At 32.5% G+C, this 20,218-nt stretch overlaps 1 protein-coding gene and 1 long non-coding RNA gene across 2 annotated transcripts; one reads left to right on the top strand and one right to left on the bottom strand.

Annotated features, from left to right (window-relative positions):
- Window positions 1-3,943: 3,943 nt before the first annotated feature.
- On the bottom strand, window positions 3,944-20,016 carry LOC148606927 (serine/threonine-protein phosphatase PP1-gamma catalytic subunit A). Its single transcript, XM_088545662.1, has 7 exons — window positions 19,833-20,016; window positions 12,579-12,710; window positions 11,209-11,439; window positions 10,535-10,639; window positions 9,649-9,872; window positions 8,227-8,361; window positions 3,944-6,316 (listed from the first exon to the last, which is right to left on the bottom strand). Exons 1-7 carry the CDS (start codon window positions 19,885-19,887, stop codon window positions 6,212-6,214), a joined length of 987 nt encoding a protein of 328 aa, XP_088401788.1. The 5' UTR covers window positions 19,888-20,016; the 3' UTR covers window positions 3,944-6,211.
- LOC148606928 (uncharacterized) lies at window positions 15,123-18,550 on the top strand. The gene is made up of 3 exons (XR_015915264.1): window positions 15,123-15,880; window positions 17,001-17,039; window positions 17,251-18,550. It is a non-coding gene; the product is annotated as an uncharacterized LOC148606928 (long non-coding RNA).
- Window positions 20,017-20,218: the final 202 nt, after the last annotated feature.

Genomic DNA, 20,218 nt, shown 5'->3' with positions numbered 1-20,218 from the left:
ATCAGACATAGATTGAATACCTATGGAGTAAATTTATTTCTCCTTGTAAGTTTTCCAAGTAACTACCTTTCACCGTCTATGTACTGGATTTCTAAACTTCACAAGAATCCATACAAACAACGTTTCATAGCTGGATCTGCAAAATGTACCACCAAACCTCTTTCAAAACTTTTAACTTCTATACTCACAACTGTCAAAGAGGGTCTGCAGTCCTACCACAACACTTGTTACTCCCATAGTGGTATTAATCCAATGTGGATCCTGAAAAATTCGAAAGATCTTTTGGAGACAATCAGTTCAAGACTATTATCTGAATATAATAGCATTAAAACCTATGATTTTTCAACACTGTATACTTCTATTCCCAATACTCAGTTAAAATTCCGACTTAAAAACATTATACATAGTTGTTTTTCCAAAAAAGATGGTACACCTAGATTTTTCATTCAGAATTGTCAAGTTTCCTTTCATCTGTGGCAACATCCCTTCGGCTCCTGCGTATGGAGTGTTCATATCACAACTCATACGTTATGCCAGAGCTTGCCGAAACTACGCAGACTTTTTGTATCGCGCTAGAACTCTTAACAAATAGGCTTCTGGAACAGGGTTATGTTGCTATAAGATTGAAGTCATCACTACAGAAGTTTTATGGTCGTCATCATGAACTCGTGGATCGTTATGGTGTATCCATCTGCACCAAGAACACTGATTTATTCAACGGGTCATAGTTTTCCTTTCCTCGTTTGTCTACCCCGGACTTGACTTTTTATGAGCAACTCGGCGGGTGTTTCTAGAAAAGCAGAGGACGCTTATCCTACCGGTGCACCTGGTCCATGCTCCCAGTTTTTAGTGGAATCCGAGTTGCTCATTTACTTTTGTTACTTTGTATGTATGATTTTAGTTACTTTATGTTCTTTGTTGTGTCCATGCTCCCAGTTTTTAGTGGAGTCCGAGTTGCTCATTTGCTTTTGTTACTATGTATGTATGATTTTAGTTACTTTATGTTCTTTGTTATGTATGTCTGTTTTCCATGTCTGGTCCCTGGATTACATTCCTTTGATTACCGCTATAATCTTGGTTCCCTTGATTACTCTTTGATTATCGCTATAATCTTGGTTCCCTTGATTACTCTTTGATTACCGCTATAACCTTGGTTCCCTTGATTACTCTTTGATTATCGCTATAATCTTGGTTCCCTTGATTAGATTACCGCTATAATCTTGGTTCCCTTGATTACTCTTTGATTATCGCTATAATCTTGGTTCCCTTGATTAGATTACCGCTATAATCTTGGTTCCCTTGATTACTCTTTGATTATCGCTATAATCTTGGTTCCCTTGATTACTCTTTGATTATCGCTATAACCTTTGTTCCCTTGATTACTCTTTGATTACCGCTATAACCTTTGTTCCCTTGATTACTCTTTGATTATCGCTATAATCTTGGTTCCCTTGATTACTCTTTGATTATCGCTATAATCTTGGTTCCCTTGATTAGATTACCGCTATAATCTTGGTTCCCTTGATTACTCTTTGATTATCGCTATAATCTTGGTTCCCCTGATTACTCTTTGATTACCGCTATAATCTTGGTTCCCTTGATTACTCTTTGATTACCGCTATAATCTTGGTTCCCTTGATTACTTTTTGATTATCGCTATAATCTCGGTTCCCTTGATTACTCTTTGATTATCGCTATAATCTTGGTTCCCTTGATTACTCTTTGATTACCGCTATAATCTTGGTTCCCTTGATTACTCTTTCACATTTTATGAGGTATTGGGTAATTTAATCAAGACCAACCCGACTTATTTACTAAATCTTTGAAACCTTTTAAAAGTGAACAAAGATTTTAGCTCAGTCAGTATTTTGATTTTTGAATCCATTGTCTCCGTTAAACATGCATTGAAATATATGTTTACAGTATAAAATGATTTAATCACTATGGCATGTTACATTTAGTAATTGCTATTTTGAACACGTTAGATATTGACTGGAGACTTCTCTACTGAAGGATGATTAGACTCCAAAAGGAATAAACCTGTTTCTAGAAATATAAATTCGGTTAATTTATGAGTCGGTTTTGTTTTTAGAATAAGGGTAACAACTAATGCGTTTCATAATCAAGTCAAGTCCGAAATAAAATAAATCTGGCAAAATAGATATTACACCACCGGAGCAGCTGGTACCGCAATGGTCCTTACTTGGTATAGGCACTTCAGACGAAATGGTGGGTTAAATCTAGGTTTTACAATGCGCTAAACCTCCCTCTTCCATTGCGCGTGACTAGATATACCAGTGGTGATTAAAAAAGCATTTGCATGCTATTGTCATAATCGGTAAATCAGCGGTCACATTAGTACAAAGAACATTTTACAAAAAAAAAAATTATTACTCATTGTTTTAGAAGAAACTGAGTATTTTTCAACTAAGGGCTGATATCTAAAAAAGAACTTTGTAAGATAACTTCTAAGACGCATTTCCTCATACGCCTGATTCAGGAGTCTGTTACGCAGTTATTTAGAAAAGAGATGCTATTTGAAAAATATAATTATCTACAAATATAAAAATCCAAACAATTATTAATTATAAATATGACTAATCGATTATTAAAACTAAGAAATGGCTTTAAATAACTTTTTTTACCATATACACTAAGCATAAAAATATGTCAGAATCAGACTCGAACCACAATTAATACAAATCAGCTGGGCTACGGACACTACCGTAGATAAACGAGCTATACAAGGTTTACTGTTTCTGTGTTTCATATTTTAACCCCAAAAAATCTTTTCACACAAAGCACTTTACCAGCCATTTAGTACATTTCAAAGTTTTTCCTTAAATCACACCACGCAAAAAGGTAAACATTGTAATTATTGCAGTGGTGCTTCTCACTTACGTGTTCAATTAAGACCAAAAATGTCGAAATTGCATTTTTGTAGTTTTCCGTGATTTATTTTCACACATTTGCATTTTGGGATCAATAATTCTAGATTCTAATGAAAATTCAGGACACTTGGAGAATTCTATTTTAAAAATTGGCCGTATTTGTGGTAAGAATCCTGGGGCAAAGGCCCTTTATTTCTTTCAGTCGATAATTTCAATGAAGAGCTGTGCACAGCGCAGCGTATTGAACTCTTCACTTGGGGCGACTTTGAACACAATATTAGTTTTGGAAACTCTTGGGCTTAGGGCTTACAGTTCATAATGTACACAACTGGTTTGGAAAATTCGAAATTAAAATAGGCGAAAAAAATTATTCTTAATTGTCTTAAAATCTATTACCATTTCATAGTGTCATGTTGTAACACATTACGGTATCACGGGTCTTGTAAATGATTTTGGACGTATTATAGTACTTACTACAAAAGTTTGCCCAAGTCATTCGATTTGGATCCATGGAGTATTATTCAAATGTCTAGAATTATGATGCCAGAGCGACGTGGCTTAAAATGTCTATATAAAGAAGCAAGATAGTTGGAAAATAAACTTGAAATACTGTGAGCAAGCTTACAGAGAATACCCTCTTCCACAGGATTTCCATCATGTTAAGACCTGTAGCTGGGTAATCTCCCCTTGCAGTGAGACCTGACCTTTCATCAGTGTAGTAGGAAAGCTCGTATTTTTGTAAGTTCCTTTATATATTCTTTTAGTTAATTTGTTATATATGGTGTTTGTTTTCTTTGTGTATACCCTGGATTATGAATAATCTGTTCCCTCTTTCTAATCAAAATCCTGCATTCATCTTGCGTTGTTTAAACAAGAACAACCATCTCAATCTATATAAAACTTAACTTTCTTACAAATACGAAGATGGAGTGCTTCCTATATTCTCTTACATTTTTTTCACTAAGGTACTAAAAAAAAGAAAAAGAAAAAGGAATTCTTCCATTCTTTTTGGTATGTGAAGATGCAGTCTTGTTGCAATTCAAGAAAGCAAATTTTTTTTTTTTACAAAATTTATTTTTCTATACACAATAGCATCTACATGTACATGACAAAAACTACTTACAATAGAACCTTAGGGCAAAAGAGTTTAGAAAGTTTCCAAAATAGCCATTGTTGATAACCACCTCTCATCTATTTCACAATTTTTAGATATTTGCTAGAAAAAAAATTAAATCATACCTGATACTTTGACTTGCGTGTTTATTACAACAGTAAAACACAAGTATTGTTATGAAAAAAAAACCAAGACCAATGAAAAATCAAGCTTTGACCAGTAAATGTCCAATTCTGTACTATTTCTTACTATCATATTGAAACCACAGAGGTATTTCAGTAAAAAACAGTACAAAATAACTTCTATCGCCTAAAGAAAGGGTCGTCTCGTGTCCTATTCACCTACAAGCCTAAGAAAGTTAAGTGCCATAATGATCTTAAAGCAGCCATTTCTCTTTGACTAAAAGCATAAATAGCCAGTTTTGGAGCACTATTATAAGGACGGTTTTAACTCCTGATTTTACAACAAATGTGTTAATTCTGAAAAAGCTGCTAAGCTCTTAAGGTAATGTGAAGAATAAAAATAAATAAAGTACAAAAAATGACATTAACAATCCTAATGAAGACTTGTTGCCCTTAAAATTAGTAACATTACTGAAAAAAGTTGATAAACAGAAACTTGTATTATAATAAAATCTGGAAACCCTGCAAAGAAGTTTTGACAATAAAAAAGAGTATGGTATAAGAAGGGCAATCAAGTTCAATTAAAAAAAAAAATTAATGCATGCATGAAGTGTGATGTACGAAGTTTACATTCAATTAAAATCACAAGTCAATTCATTTGTGTTTCTCATAAAAAAGGCTAACTTGCTGTTCAAAGGAACCTGACCACTACATTCTAAAATCTTTTCATCTATCAACCAAATAGTAAATGAGAACAGAAGAAAAGTAAAAATATGTACAAGCTTGGAGGGGGAACACTGAAAATTAATTTCTACATTTCTTCTGTTTTTTTTTTCTTTTCTGAAGGTGAAGTTATTAAGACAAAAAATTGTGAGTTACAAGATATATGGGTGTGTGGCTCAATCATATCTCAGTACAGTTAAAATTCCCACAGATACACATTAATATACAACTGAGCAACACAACTTTATCGAGAACTACAGCAATTTTTAAGTCTTTAACCAATTTACCTCAATGATTTCAGAGGAGCAATTATTTACAATTGTGTATATACATGATATACAAAAGCATAATATGTACATCTTTAAGATTTCCTTCCGTTGTTATAATGAAAACCAAGAAAAGTAAAATCCCTTACATCATAGCATTTTGAAAATGTTATCATTGCTCTTGCACTTCTACTAGACAGTATTATTTCATATTAGAGAATGACTCATTGGTATTTAACATAGCCTTCAAAATGTTGTTGTGCATGTAAAGTCATGCAACAATTCAAAAATGTGCTTTTTAAACATGTACACTGTATTTTTAGGTACCTCAAGTGCAGTATTTTCAATTCTTTTTTAAACACTTAAAAAAGCAATGTTAGACAAATAACATAATTTTAAACCACATCTTGCTATTAATCTGTAATAAGTCCCAAATCTCATTAATTGTAATCACAGTTTTATCAACAATATTTCTGTGGAAGTGTAACAGTGAGTTGATCAAATTTAATTGGAAGAATATTAAGAATCTCAAGTATAGAAAAGATCAACAATGTCTTAGGATTGGAAAATACTTTAGACAACCTTTACATCAAAAACTCTACCTTCCACAAATAGTGCTATGGTTACTGAAGATAATACATCACACTGTACAATTTGAACTGACATGTCATTAATAAATATTTGACACAAAAGAATCTACATTAACATGATCAGATCAACTTGAAGCCAGAATTAACATACAAAACTTGCAATTTGATCTTCCATGATTAAAACTAGCTGACTTAAAATTTCTTATGGAAGAAAAAATTGTAGCTCTTATTTCATAAGCTTTAATTCATAACAAATAATGACTCCCTGCAAATTTTAAGTGGCAGTCAAACATCCATTCACACAAAAATTACTCATCTACACTCACTCAATTTATTTTATCATGATGCCTGTGGCCTGACTACAAAACAGTATGTTCAAACACGCACAAAATTAAAAAAAAGTTATGACCTCATCCATCTTTTGAGATCTGAATAAGATTTTTATAAAGTTATTCCAGAAATGTGAATTAGTACTCTCAAAATGCTGAATGTCCTTGAGAATATTTTACACCTTTCCTTTACTTTTTACTTGTCCTCGTGGTGGTGTTACGGGTCGTCCTGCATTCAAACCGCCATATGGGAATTTCTTTTTGTCAGCTGGTTTCAAAATCTAAAATTACATGGTCAAAACTATCAAAATAGTTATGTTAATAAAATTTAAAACAGTTTCTTTCTACTTGAATCACACGACATGTTAACAATTAAATCATTTAAAGCTGCATTAGCTGCCGAATTTGTTCAGTTTTGATTCCACTGAATTTTGCTGATACAATGAAATACATTTGTACTAAAGCAATTGAAGCAATCAATGTCGATAATACCTATAGAATATTATGAAAACAATGGTTTTTTAATCAGAGAATATTTATAGGTCTGACCCAATTATTTTTTGCCATTACTTCCGACGATTGCCGACAGGACATTCACCAGGGTTAAAAATACTTAATCCTTGGCAAAAAATAACAAAAATGGATACACAGGTAAGCACGTCTTATTTATTTTTCGTTTTTATTTTTTTTTGCTATACTCTCAATGTGCAAAAAGTAAAAGCTTTTGATGCCCAATTTCAATAAACATGTATATTTCACTTCTACAATTATAAAAAGACTTATTGATACTGTTGTCACAATGAAACAGAGAATATACACAAATTTTGACTTGCCCATTTTCAGGATTGACTGCTTTTGAAAAGAAGGTGTATAAAATATTTTTGATGTGTAAATACATTTGTACCCCTTTCCCAGTTTTTGGCTACATTTCTCAAGTGTTTTGAATGTGTATATCAAGTCATTGTAGACATTTAAACCCTTCAATATATTTTTGTCCGGGTAAATACATCAGACCTAACACCACATTTGATCTAATGGTCAGTGATCAGTTATGGTTATTAGTTTTAATCATATTTGCATTGTGTAAAACGTATGATTGGATGTCATCATCTTATTGATATAATATGTTTTGATAATAGTTTTATTAGTAGGTGAGATGACCTTGATAAAAAGTTGCAGCTGAGATGTGCAGAGTTGTCCATCTTTGGTTTATGTAATTTGACAGTTAAATTTATAGAAGTCTATGTTGGTTACAATTATGACATGTACATTTATTTTAATGACAAGTAATCATCAGCTGTCTAAGTCAGATAAAATGGTAATTAAAGGCAAGATGTTTACCCAGTACAGTATATAAATGTGATTCCTTTAATTCATCCATAGTGGAAAATCTTATCTCTTGGTGGTTAGATAGGAGCGTTTTCTAGATACGATGATTATTTTGAATTTGCAATAGGTATTGAAATAGTTGGTTACATCAGTATCAATTGCAGAGGTGGAATGTTGGATGAGTCTTGCTTTGTAAAATGCAAATTAGGTTCTATACTTTTTTTCTCTGTTAAAAGATATGTTGAGATTTAGACGTAACTTTCAGTGTAATATTGCCCGCTGGTGTTTTGGGCAGTGAGAATGTTGTTTGATTTATTAGCATTTATTATCATGCAGCTCATGGAGTTAAATATATAAATCCTTGTGAAGATGTTTGCATAATAAAAATGTTCGTGGGAACATGTTATGGCCACCGCAGCCTTGTCATTGACAATCTCATCAATTATTCTGTAGAGAAAGATTCACCTTTCTGTATTCCCCAATAATAACTATTTTGAAATAATCGTAGGCTGACCCTCGACCACACTGTTGTTGTGGTCGGCCATTAACTTTCAGTGTTTTTCATTAACGAAAGATAAATGCAGAGAGCTTCTGATAGCTTAATAAAGTAAAATGAACCCAGATTGGTCGCTTCTTTTTTATTCGTCCAATTGAAACTCGCAATCTATTTTCTTTATTTTCAGCATGGTATTTTCTCACAAATATACCAGGCGTTGGCAGAATTAACAAAAATAAAACGACATTCACGTACTTTCATTTTCATTTTATTTTTGGATAAAATAGGGTTCGTGATCCCGTAAAACAGATTATAAAATATGTTGGCCTAAGTATACCAAGATCGTATTCAAATCAATGCACATACCTGGAATGAACACATGAGAGTTTCATCAACACTCATCATGGCTCCAGCATTGTCAAATTCACCACAGTAGTTTGGAGCAGAGAACAAAGTAACAAGCTGTCTTTTGGCGAAGAATTCATAACCATCTTCTACTACCTATTAAAAGAAAAGTCATAAATAAAGTATAAACAAATATTAGTTAAAGTTTCTTCTCAAGTCACACACATAAAATTGTCAACATTTTCATATTTTATAGAAAAACGGATAGAAACTTTCTGAACGCTGCAATGCAAATTTCTAAATATATATTTTTTTCATCTGAAATATATGAAAATATGTTTTTTTGTTCATTCTGTTGAACTGGAAATGCCTGTACCAAGTGAAGACCATTGCAGTAGTTTCCAATTTTCCAATGTTAACCCTGATACTGCTATTTGTTATAATTAACTATCCTTTTGACTATTGCCTCCATTTTATCAGTTCAGTAATTTTGCTTTTACCCTTCATTTACATGATTTGACATTTTCTTCCAAAACATGCACAAAAATAAAATTTGTGAGCAACTTATCACCCCCACCACTCACCCACCTGCACTTTCAACCTCAATTTTGATTTGAGTTAAAATATAAAATAAGGGGCACAATGGGAACATGTAATTAAGATTATATGTAAGTTTTATTCAATTCCATTCAATGGTATAGGTGGAGTAACAGGTAAGTGATGGGTCTCCCATTTGCCCATATTAACAAATGACACGGTCCATGTTTTGCTATGTGAAACCCCCAAATTGATTTGGATCAAAATCTAAAATAGGAGGTGCACAATGGGAACATTTAATAAAGGTTCTGTGAAAGTTTCATTCAATTCATAGAAATTGAGTAATTGTGTTAACAGTAGAACTATTTATTTATTTGTCGGGTTATTCTCATTACTGGCTAATCCTTAGAATCAATCACTCTTCATAATTGTAGGTAAAGTAGAAGATGCTTTTACATTTAGTTTGTCTTCTCCCTCATTTTCCTTTATTGTTCTTCCAAATAATTAAAATATCATTTTTTGTGTGTTTTCCTGGCATTTCCCAGACCAAAAGCACCTTAATCTAAAACCCCAATTTCCCTCTATTTTCCAAGGGGTGTGGCAACCCAAATTATAATGAAAATTGACAAAATTGGATGTCAATATACAGTACATCCAGAGAGGGAGGATTCCCTTACTTTTATTTCAGTGTCCTGTAGATCGCAAAGTTTTACAGAGACCACTCCTAAAATCCTCCAAGTGATTTTTCCCATCTGAGAGTAATTTATTGTCCTTTTGGAAGTATTTTGTAGTCAGTCCAAGTATTTTATTACCTTGTGTATTGTAATCATGGTCACCTGACAAGTAAGACAGGACGTAGGTGGTTTTGACATGTTTCCTATTAATGTTCATAGACCAATGCCATACCTGATGAGCCCTGCATATAAGGTCAAGGTCATGTTTATGTAAGAACTTGGCAACAACTTCAGCACCAAATGTGAAGGAAACACCTCTGTCATTCTCTCCCCATCCCATTGTTTCTTTGTCTGGATCTGACCAGAGTAAATCACACAACAGTCCCTGATCTGGTACATCTGTAGGTCTCATTATTCTTCTGATCTGTTCCATTGACTGTAAGTCAGGACTAAGACCTAAAACCAGAAAGCATATGTGTGAAAAAAAAGTAAAACAAAGTAAAGGAAGTTATGAACTACATGTGTGTGTATGTACATGTATGCTTTTGACTTGGTTTCCATAGTCTACAATATGGTTGCTTTTTGCAGAGCATTAACACCGACACTACCTTGTAGACTTTTGATGTTTAACAGGCATTAACAGTTCAGATTGTAAATCTTCCTTTACATCTGCTGATTCAACAATATTAGTGTTTTTACAGAGGATTTTTCTTACAACTTGTAATGACTTGAACTTAACTTTGTCATCCAATAAATTAAGTAAATATGTAGCTAGACATGACATATAGCTAACTCACTTAATTTCTGTGGCAACTGGAGCTGTCAAAATGACTCCAAGAACTATACAGAGACAATCAAACACAAAGTTGAAAACAATAATACCATCAGATAACCTATGTTGATGATCATCAATGGAAACTGATAACAAGGAAGAATATTGATGGTAAAAGTAGGTTTCTATTTTTTTCATTAGCAGTTGTTATATTATCCTCCATTTATTCATCTGGTAGCATGAAATGAATTAAGCCAATTTTACAAAATAGCTTCATAAGTAAATACAGCATAATTCTTTAAATGATCAATAAACAGAATGTTCCTATATCTACCGAGATACATACCACCATGACAACAGAAAATCTTCTCATCAATTATTGCAGCAATAGGTAAACAGTTGAAACAGTCTGTGAATGTTTTCCACAATTTAATATTATACCTTCGTTTACCTGCAAATAGAAAAGAAAAATAGTAATTTGACACATTTCATCAACAAAAATATGACCAACAGAAAGAGGTATACATCCATCAGAAGTTTGGCATGTAAATAAAAAGTGTATGATCTTTTCAACAATGTAAACACACACACACAAAAATTAGGTCCTCATCAAGTGGGAGAAATTAGCAAAAAACTCCAATTTGTTTTTGACGGTGAAAAGTTTAATAATAGATTACCTACAATGTAGACAAAGGTGCTAATATCCTTATTTTTCCACAGAATTTTTAAAAACTTGTCATCAATGTCTAGCATAGGCCCTAACCATGTGTTTGTGGTGAGTACCTGTATAGAAGATGGTAGTTCCTGCATGATTTGAAGAGGTAATAATTAATATTCAAGCCAGAAAAGACTGTTTACAAATATCATATGAAACATGACATGTATCAGATTGTCATAAGTTGAATCATTACATCTCTAAACACCAACAATTTATATTTTTTTGTGCACCACAACAAACTTTCAACCTTTGACAGTACATCCTAGTAATCAAAATATTTGAAAATTTTCACCACAACTTACACTCATCATAAAAGCCATAAATTCTGTTGATACTAGCACACTCATGGTTGCCTCTGAGTAAGAAGAAATTTTCTGGATATTTGATCTTGTAAGCTAACAACAAACATATAGTTTCTAGGGACTGCTTTCCTCTGTCTACATAGTCCCCAAGAAACAAGTAATTGCTTTCTGGGGGAAATCCACCATATTCAAACAGCCTCAACAAGTCATAATACTGTCCATGTATATCACCTGCGAAGAGACATAAGTGTGCAAAAATATAATTTTATTTGAACTAAAGCATTACAACTAATGTAAAAGTATTTCCAATTAGTTTTGAATAATATGATAATTTGGATAATTCTGAACCTTATCAGAATATTTCAACATAAACATGTATTAAATGCAATTGGGAACATTAATTGCAATTAATGCATTAGTGAGTTTATTAGTTATAAAAACTAAATGCTTCATGAAAGTTAAACTTCAAAACCCAAACTTTGCATACAGAAAAAATAATTCCCTTGTATTTTATTATATCTCTCAATAGTTATTAGGACTTGTGCAGTGATCTCCCAAGGGCCACATAGCATAACATTGCACTGATGTCAGTGTCCTAGCTAGGGGATAATGGAGGGGCGCAGTGTCCCGTCCCTATGAAGCATGTGCCACTTTCATTAACTACATCCTGTTGTAATTAATCCTCAGGTAAACCTCAGGTAATTATCAGTAATCGATCAGCTGATCAGGGTTATTGGATGATGATTGACAAGAAGAAAATGTACCCTGATTGGATCCATCACCATTTTTATGGACAACCAATCACTGATTAATGATTAATTTCTACTTCACAATTATTTTCACAAATATTTTTAAGTTAACAGGTTTAAGTTTTGTAGAACCATGGGTGTAAACAATTGCATGTTGCACATGTTACTGTATTTATGCAACATTTCACCTCATAGTATGTCATTAATATAAAGAATCACATGCCCATAACCACCTAAGTGAGATGTGGGAATGCAATTAATTTCCAACTGCAATGTTAATTAATTCAATCATATATCATTCTGATGATATGGAATAAATATTTATAGGAGAGGAACTCTGAGCTTCAATAATTCATATAAGGCTTAATCACTTCTATATAATATATAATATGTATAAGGTTTTGCAAAGCACTACGTCTATTGAAAAAGGTTCTTTAACACAATAAAGGTGTCATGCATGCATTAATGCATTAAAACAGTTTATTATGAAAAATTATGACGTGACACTGTCCCACCTTCATTTTCAAAAGTTGGTAGGTATGCAATAAAATACAAACATACATAAGAAAAAAAAGGAAGACGTTTCTGTATTAATGCAAACATATAAATGATTCTTCTTACCACAAATCTTCAAAGGAGCTTCTAGTTCAAGCAAGATGGGTTGACTGAGAAATATTTCTCTTGATTTCAGACAAAGTCCCCTGATCTCAGATTCTGTCAGTTGAACATTCTTTCCTGGTCTTGATCCCCTGACTGAAAAACAAAATCAATGTAAAATTGAAATAATTCAAATCCAGGCTGAAAAAAAAAAACCTATTCTGTAAAAACAATGACCAAAAAAAAAAAAAAAAAAAAAAGTACCTAATTTTCATTTCAAGAAAAACAAGAGGCTCCCAGGAGCCTGAATCACCCACCTCGTTTAATCTTGCCTATCAATATTCCAAAGAAATTCAAAATAAAGAAGTTGTCCAACAATTTTGACTCAAGAAGTCTTTAATAGGGCTTATCATAAGGATCATTTCAAGCTTTTAATCTATCACAGTTTTCAAGATATTGACTGATAACTGTTAAAAAAGTCATTTTTTCCCCTTTCAAGGGCAATAACTCTTACAAGGAGTCATATGACAGCTTTTATCCCTAAAAACTTTTGTAGTCCTAATAATAAGGATCATTTCAGCTACTAAAAGAATTTGGCTAAACCTGACAGTTTTGGAGATGAATGCGAAAAACTGCTGTCTGACCCCTATGATCTATTTTTAGTAATGGCTGCCATGTTTTTTTGACGGATCAAAAATCCCCACATCAGTTCCATGCAGGATACACCAAGGAACATTTGTACCAAGTTTGGTTCCAGTTGATCAAATAATGTCAGAGAAGATCTTAGAAAGAAATAACATAAAAAATAGCAAAAATCATTGAAAAAGGGCAGTAACTCCCAGATGGCTTAATGGATTAAAACCAAAATTTAACCAGAGATTGACCTCATCATGCTTAACACTTTTACCTAGTCAGAATTTAGCTAAACCTAATGGTTTTGGAAATATATGTAAATGTGAAAAACAACTGTCTGACCCCTATGTTTCATTTTCAGCAATGGCTGCCATGTTTTTTCCACAAATCAAAAATCCCCACATCAGTGCTGGGATACCCCAAGGAACATTTATACCAAGTCTGGTTCTAATCAGTCAAGTAGTTTCAGAGGAGACGAGTTTTGTATAATTGTTAACAACAACAGACCACAAGTGATGACAATAGCTCACATGGTCTTTGGCGAGGTGAGCTAAAAAGGCTACTTGTGGGCATTATGAAGAGAATTGAATATGACGGGGAAGGAAGTTTTCTTGTGTTCATTGAAGACCAATGGGTGGCCTTGGGCTGACATTTTCACTTTTCTCCGACATATACACCATACCCATTCTCTTCACATTGTGGGAAAAAAGGTCAAAACAAGCCAAATGGTCAGAAAGATTACAAGAGGCTCCCAGGAGCCTGAATTGCTCACCTGGTTAAATTTTTCCTGTCTATCATAGTTTTCAAGATATTGACTGAAAACATTAAAAAATGTTATTTTTCACCTATCAAGACAGCAACTCTTACATGGACTCCTAAGACAATTATGATCCCTTGGAGACTTTTGTGGGCCTTATGATAACAATCATATCAGCAATTGAAAGAATTTGGCTAGACCTAACAGTTTTGGAGATATATGCGAAAAACTACTGTCTGACCCCTATGTTCTATTCTAAGTAACAGCAGCCATGTTTTTCAACAGATCAAAAATTACCACAACAGTTCTACGCAGGATACCCCAAGGAACATTCATACCAAGTTTGGTTCCAATTGGTCAAGTAGTGTCAGAAGAGAAGATTTTTGAAAGAAATAACAATAAAAATAGAAAAAACCCTTGAAAAAGTGCAATAACACAAACATGGCTTCACAGATTAACACAAAATTTTGACCACAGATAGATCTCATCATGCTGAACACTTTTACCCTGTGTCAGAATTTGGCTAAACCTAACAGTTTTGAAGATTTATGCAAAAAATTAGTCGGACCCCTATGCAATTAGTAACAGCGGCCATGTTTTTCAACGGATCAAAAATCCCCACACCAGTTCTATGAAGGATACCCTGAGGAACATTCATACTAAGTTTGGTTCCATATTGGTCAACTAGTGTCAGAGGAGAAGAGTTTAGAAAAATTGCTAATGACGACAGATGCCAATTGATGGCAATAGCTCACATGGCCTATTCCCAAGTGAGCTAAAAAAAAAGATATTTCACTGAGAGATGATAATACAACATACTTAAACTAGCATTGCATTTTTTATTTGTATAAACTGGGCATTGTAATCTATTATCAGTGAATATAATGTACAAATTGTAAACGATGAATCAATGCATAACCTCAAAAACTTAAATTAAAGTATTGTTTACAGGTACAAATAACACCTCATTGACAGTAATGGCTTTCACTTTCTGCACTTCAACATAACAAATTCTTTTACTAGCCCACAGTTACTCCAACCAGACTGGGCATCACCAACAAAACTAATTTGTATTAAGGTTGTCAGCATTTCATTTGCTACAGGCATATTCCACTGCAATGGGTTTCAAATTCTATGATAAATTCACAATATCACAAATGTTTTCAACTAAGACTTAGAATAGGGAGGTCGGTAGTGCGTTTATCGATATTCTTGCGAGAGCAAAATTCTCAATTTTGAGTCAACTTTAACACGTTAGAAAATGGTTAAAAATCCATTGCATGACAATAAAAAATATATGTAATTGAAGATGAGACATTTCTCTTTCTAAATATACAACTTTAATTGTTATTGGAGTTGATGGTCATTTGGTACAAACGTTTGAAGTGACGATACTTTGAGAAAAATGGCCGCCTGAAAAACTATGTGTCAAAGATCATACCTATTTCAAAATTCATTCCGCAAGCTATTACTGGACCGATTTTCTTCATTTATGGCTTAAATTTTTGGAAATATCTTCAATTTTGATAATCCGGTTGTCAGGCTAATTTTTTGGTTACAAAACATATTTTTTACGTAATTTTAAGAAAAAACATGTTGAAAAAAAATAGTTTTTGCGTACCCGGAATGCACTGACAGTCGGATTCCGAAAATTTAATCCTTTCTGCGTCCATCCGTAACCCTGGTTTCAGAAGAAAAACAATAATAGCTTGCGGAATCGATTGGATATTAGGGTGGTCAGGGCGTGGTTTTCACAAAAATTAAAGCGGGACCGGTTATCGTTCTTGCTAACCGGATGTTACTGATCCGCCATAGCTTCTGTTAAGATTTTCGAACACTCGTGGATAAATGCCTTTTACCGACTGTTTTCTGGACGGATTTTTGACTGGTGGTGCAGACAACGATGGACCTAGGCCATGGAGGCCAATCACTTACGGTAAGTACCTAAATTATGTCTAATATAAGCCTAATCGCCCTGTTTCCGTAAGGTCAAATTCTAGAATGACCTTTTATCATCTGCAAGCTTAAAAACTATATTCACCTTCTTGGAAGGTCTGATTTTCGTTTGATTCTGTATGAGCTGATTTAAAAAAGATTACACTCATTTAGCATTAGTTGGAATATGTTTCCATAACATTTTTATTAAACGATGAATATGTAATGAAGTAAATTCTCCCAACGTTTGATTGCAATCCATTCAAAATCTTTCGGACTTTATCGACTTTCCTATATTATCGGAAGTCTCTGTATTTTACCTTGCTTTTTTTTCTATTGGTTGGGAGAATTTGCACATATTGCATTTAATTTTCTTGATAATTCAATTTTAATTTATATGTAGTGCCCAATTTATATGAAACTCACATGTTTAAGCATAAACCTTCTTTATATTTATTTTAACTGTTTTATTTATCCAAAATTATCATATGTAGAAAAAAAATCAACCTTAAATTGCTTCTTCAAATGATACACAACTTTTTTTCTGGTTTTCATTTAATCAGTTAATATATATTAATTATGACTTTTATTAGAACAATTGTCATGTAGCCCTGCTTGTACTTTACTTGATAAATAGAACTTATTTGATGAGATTTATATATGTGGCAATTGCATATTTTACATATGACCTGCATCTTCTTAAGTTTACTTTATATATTCATATTGTACAATTTTTAACAGCTAACTTACATATTCATTTTTTAGAGGATTGTAGATGCTCTACTTATTTAATATTCATATACATGTACAATTGCTTGGAAAAGGTTTAAAATCCTAGTAATATACATTATTTATCATTAAATTTTAATTAATTATGGTTTAATTTTTTTTTTGCCTTTTTAGGATCACATTGATTGACTCATAATACCAATCTTTTGTTTTATGTATATGAAACATACTTGTACTATGTTTTTTCTTCTAATTATTGATTTATTTCAGAAGAAAGTATTAGTAAACAGGCTGCCTAAATATTTATTTTATTTTGTCATATAAAAAGTAAACACTGATGTAAATTTTATTATGATTTAGTTTTATTTTCTGTTTGTTTTTCATCATTTTAGTTTCATTTTGTTGAGTTCTGGAGATGTTTCGAATTTATGGTAAGTTAGTTTTTATACTTTGATTTAGTTTAGTAGCTTTATTTATTTTAATAGTAAAACTTTTGAGTCTTTTAATTATGGTAACAAATAAGCATTTACATTTGAATCATATATTACTTACAAGAACTGTCGATTAGTTTTGTGTTTAGACTCTGCTTTAAAACTGCTTCACAGTACATATTCATTGAATTCCACTACTTGTTTATTTCAGATGGCCTGAGGAGCAAAGTGGGCTATGCTATGAGACGAATATGGGCTGTCTGAGGTAGGACCATATGGGGTACAGTAAGTAGGGTAGTTCCAGACACACTTGAACCTGATAACCTGATTGGTAAGAGAGTTCAACACTTGATAGAAGAACCAGACGGATCACGCAGCGAAATTATTCATATTAAGTTATTTAACATAACATTAATATAACCTTATAAAACAATCTTCTTGTTTTGAAATGAAGATAATTATTCTGGAAAAGGAAGTTTGGTGTTTTTAACTCCTCGCCACATCTTTTGTCAACCGCTTTGTGAGCAACCAACATCAAATAAAGTTTTACATTTTTTCAGATTGTTAGCAAACCAGATTATGATTTAATAGAAAGTAAACTAACTGTAAGTAAATTGATAAGGTAAATGATGTTAATAGGTGTAATGTCCTTATGTACATAATCTCTTTTGTAGATTTGGCAGACATAGTAGATCCTGGTGAAGAAACCCTTCTGGCCTGAAATGGAAACTTCGAAAAGTTCATTAAACTTAATCAAATGATGATATTTTGTTTATTATCATTTAATGTACATAATAGTACACATGAGGAAACAGCTAGGGCTTCAAAGTTCCATAGTGAAAGGATGCGCATTGGTTCAAGTCAATGTATTCATAAAAATTTTCTCAATTTCTTGGGAAAACAGCATTTGTTTTTGAAATTTTATTCAATTTTAACATAATAATGAGATTATTATTATGTTTAAAGACCCTATTTAAACAAGAAAACATTACAAGACTACATTAGGAATCTTAGAATTGACCAGACCTTGATATAATATTATTTTGCCACTTTTTGCAGCAAAAATGTATGTTTATTTTGATTATCGTCTGGCTTCATTTAAGGTATAGGCCTAACAAATTTTCATCCACATTAAACATTTTATAGCAAAATAAGATGAAAGTATCTTCATGTGATAGCTTAGATTCTAAGCTTTAAAATGGTACCACATAAGTATATGGTAGGTTGATATTTTGATCAATATTAGCATAAATATGCGTTTTTTTTTTTAAATCTGAAATTTTCAAAAATGTTCGATTTACCCCCATTTTTCAACATTTGCTTGTTGATTTTTAAATATAATTCAATTATTTCTTGATAAAAATGTGTTTTTACATATTTAATCACAATAACAATAACTGTCATGTGCTAAAAACTGCTTTTAAATTCAAAATGTCTTTTTCTGTCTGACCTTTCGCCATTTTTTGCACTGAAAATAGCTCTAAAATTTACCCTAAAATGTAAATTTTCTACCTCAAAGAATTTTTTTGAGCAGAAAAACATGATTTTTCAAGTCAAGCAACTTTATTGCCACACAAAACAAGTGACAGAAAAAATTAAATATTTTTTTTGAATTCTTAGTAAGCAAAAATGTATTTTTTTGTTGAAAAAACGCATATAAAAAAAGGGGGTCTGCCGCAGCGTTTTTGATTCCAATGAAAAACAAATCAGAGGTTTTTACATAATATTTGTTTATTTATTTCTGTTTAATGGATTACTCTTGAAAGAACAGCAAAGTATCAGAATTCTACTACCTTCCAATTTCCAAATATGAATATCCAAAAATGGCACTTTAATTCATGATGCTGTTGACACATAGCAAAAAAAAACTAAGTCCAAAGTGTTTTTTTGCCGATTTTAAAAAAGTGTAATTTTCTTTGTATCTAAGATACAATTTTCCTGAATGGCTTAAATCAAAGTATGAAATGGCTTTATTTATATGATTAAGACACAATGTATGAATTTCTTTACCTGTTTGACTTGTGTGGGCCACAGAAGTGCCCAAAATGTGACATTATTGCCTTCGCAAGAAAAATGACCAAAATTTTGAACTTTAAATTGTAATAACTTTTGAACCCCTTGACCGATTTTAAAAATTTTTGCACCAAAAAGTTACATTTGTTGGGCTCTTTCAAACTAATATAAACTTGTACATTTTCTACATACTTCATATTTTGACTGACCTCCCTACTTAGAACATCTGTCAGAACTTGAGGACCATGTTTCTGTATAAAATTCCTAATAATAATAAAAAAAAAGGGACTTCGTAATTTGGGTGCTGGGAATTTGGTATGGGTTACACATTTAGGGGTGTACCTTGTTTTCCTTAATAATTTGAATTTCAACGTGAAAGAGGGACCCGTCTACAGACTATAGTAATTTTTGTTTTTACATTTAAAAAAACACACACAAGATGCTGGTTTACAAATTGAAAACTACAATGTAGCAATGAAGGCTCCAACAATAAGCGTAGAAACGAAACAGAAATGTTTTTTTTGCAGTAACGGACAACACAAAAATATAGTGAATGACCTCAGTTTTCTTTCAAGTGTCAACAGGTACGACAAAGCTTGGCCTCATAAAAAATTGGGAAACACTGGGAAAATAAATAAGGTTGCTAAAATAATAAGGAACGGACATACATCATAACTCCTGATATGACGTAAACAAGTGTTTGAACGCAATATCTAGGGCGGTTTTCGCCGTTAATTTATGTCCAGTTTCTATTTTGATAGAGCGGAAGCTGATACAAACCTTCTAATAATCTTGCAATTATACTGTCGATATTCAATTTATCAGAATCTGCCATTACAGTGAAGCTTATGCTTGAGGTCTGAGTGTTTAATCTAGCTCTTAAAGACCTCTAAAGACGGATGATGGTAGATTTTGTTTCCCCCTCCAATAGTTCGTAAGTTTCAAAATGGCGGTCGTCAAGTATGCGGAAGAAAATATCAAGCATTGAGGCGTTATGCGGCACTTAACTACATTAAATATTAGGAACTATTTTTTTACCAACTATTGTCGGTTTTCAGCTAATTTATCATATTTCGGGAAAATTATTTCGATAAACGTTTTTCAAAAATCAAAATAAAACCAAATAGATTGTTTTCATTTGTAAATATAACCATTTCATCAAATCA

Source organism: Perna viridis, chromosome 9, assembly GCF_037379345.1.
Source record: "Perna viridis isolate PV_CMFRI_1.1 ecotype Kerala chromosome 9, ASM3737934v1, whole genome shotgun sequence".
In the NCBI taxonomy this organism is placed as follows: Eukaryota; Metazoa; Mollusca; class Bivalvia; order Mytilida; family Mytilidae; genus Perna; species Perna viridis.
The sequence above is the reverse complement of the archived record's forward strand: the minus strand, read 5'-3'. Positions and strand labels throughout refer to the sequence as shown.

Bases quoted from the DNA above. Each gene is read 5' to 3' on its own strand.
- LOC148606927 (XM_088545662.1), bottom strand. From the start codon at position 19,887: ATGGCAGATTCTGATAAATTGAATATCGACAGTATAATTGCAAGATTA. The intron at 12,711-19,832 runs GTTTGTATCAGC...TTTGTTTTTCAG, and splicing joins AATTGCAAGATTATTAGAAG to TCAGGGGATCAAGACCAGGA. The intron at 8,362-9,648 runs GTATGGCATTGG...TTCTTTTAATAG, and splicing joins TTATATGCAGGGCTCATCAG to GTAGTAGAAGATGGTTATGA.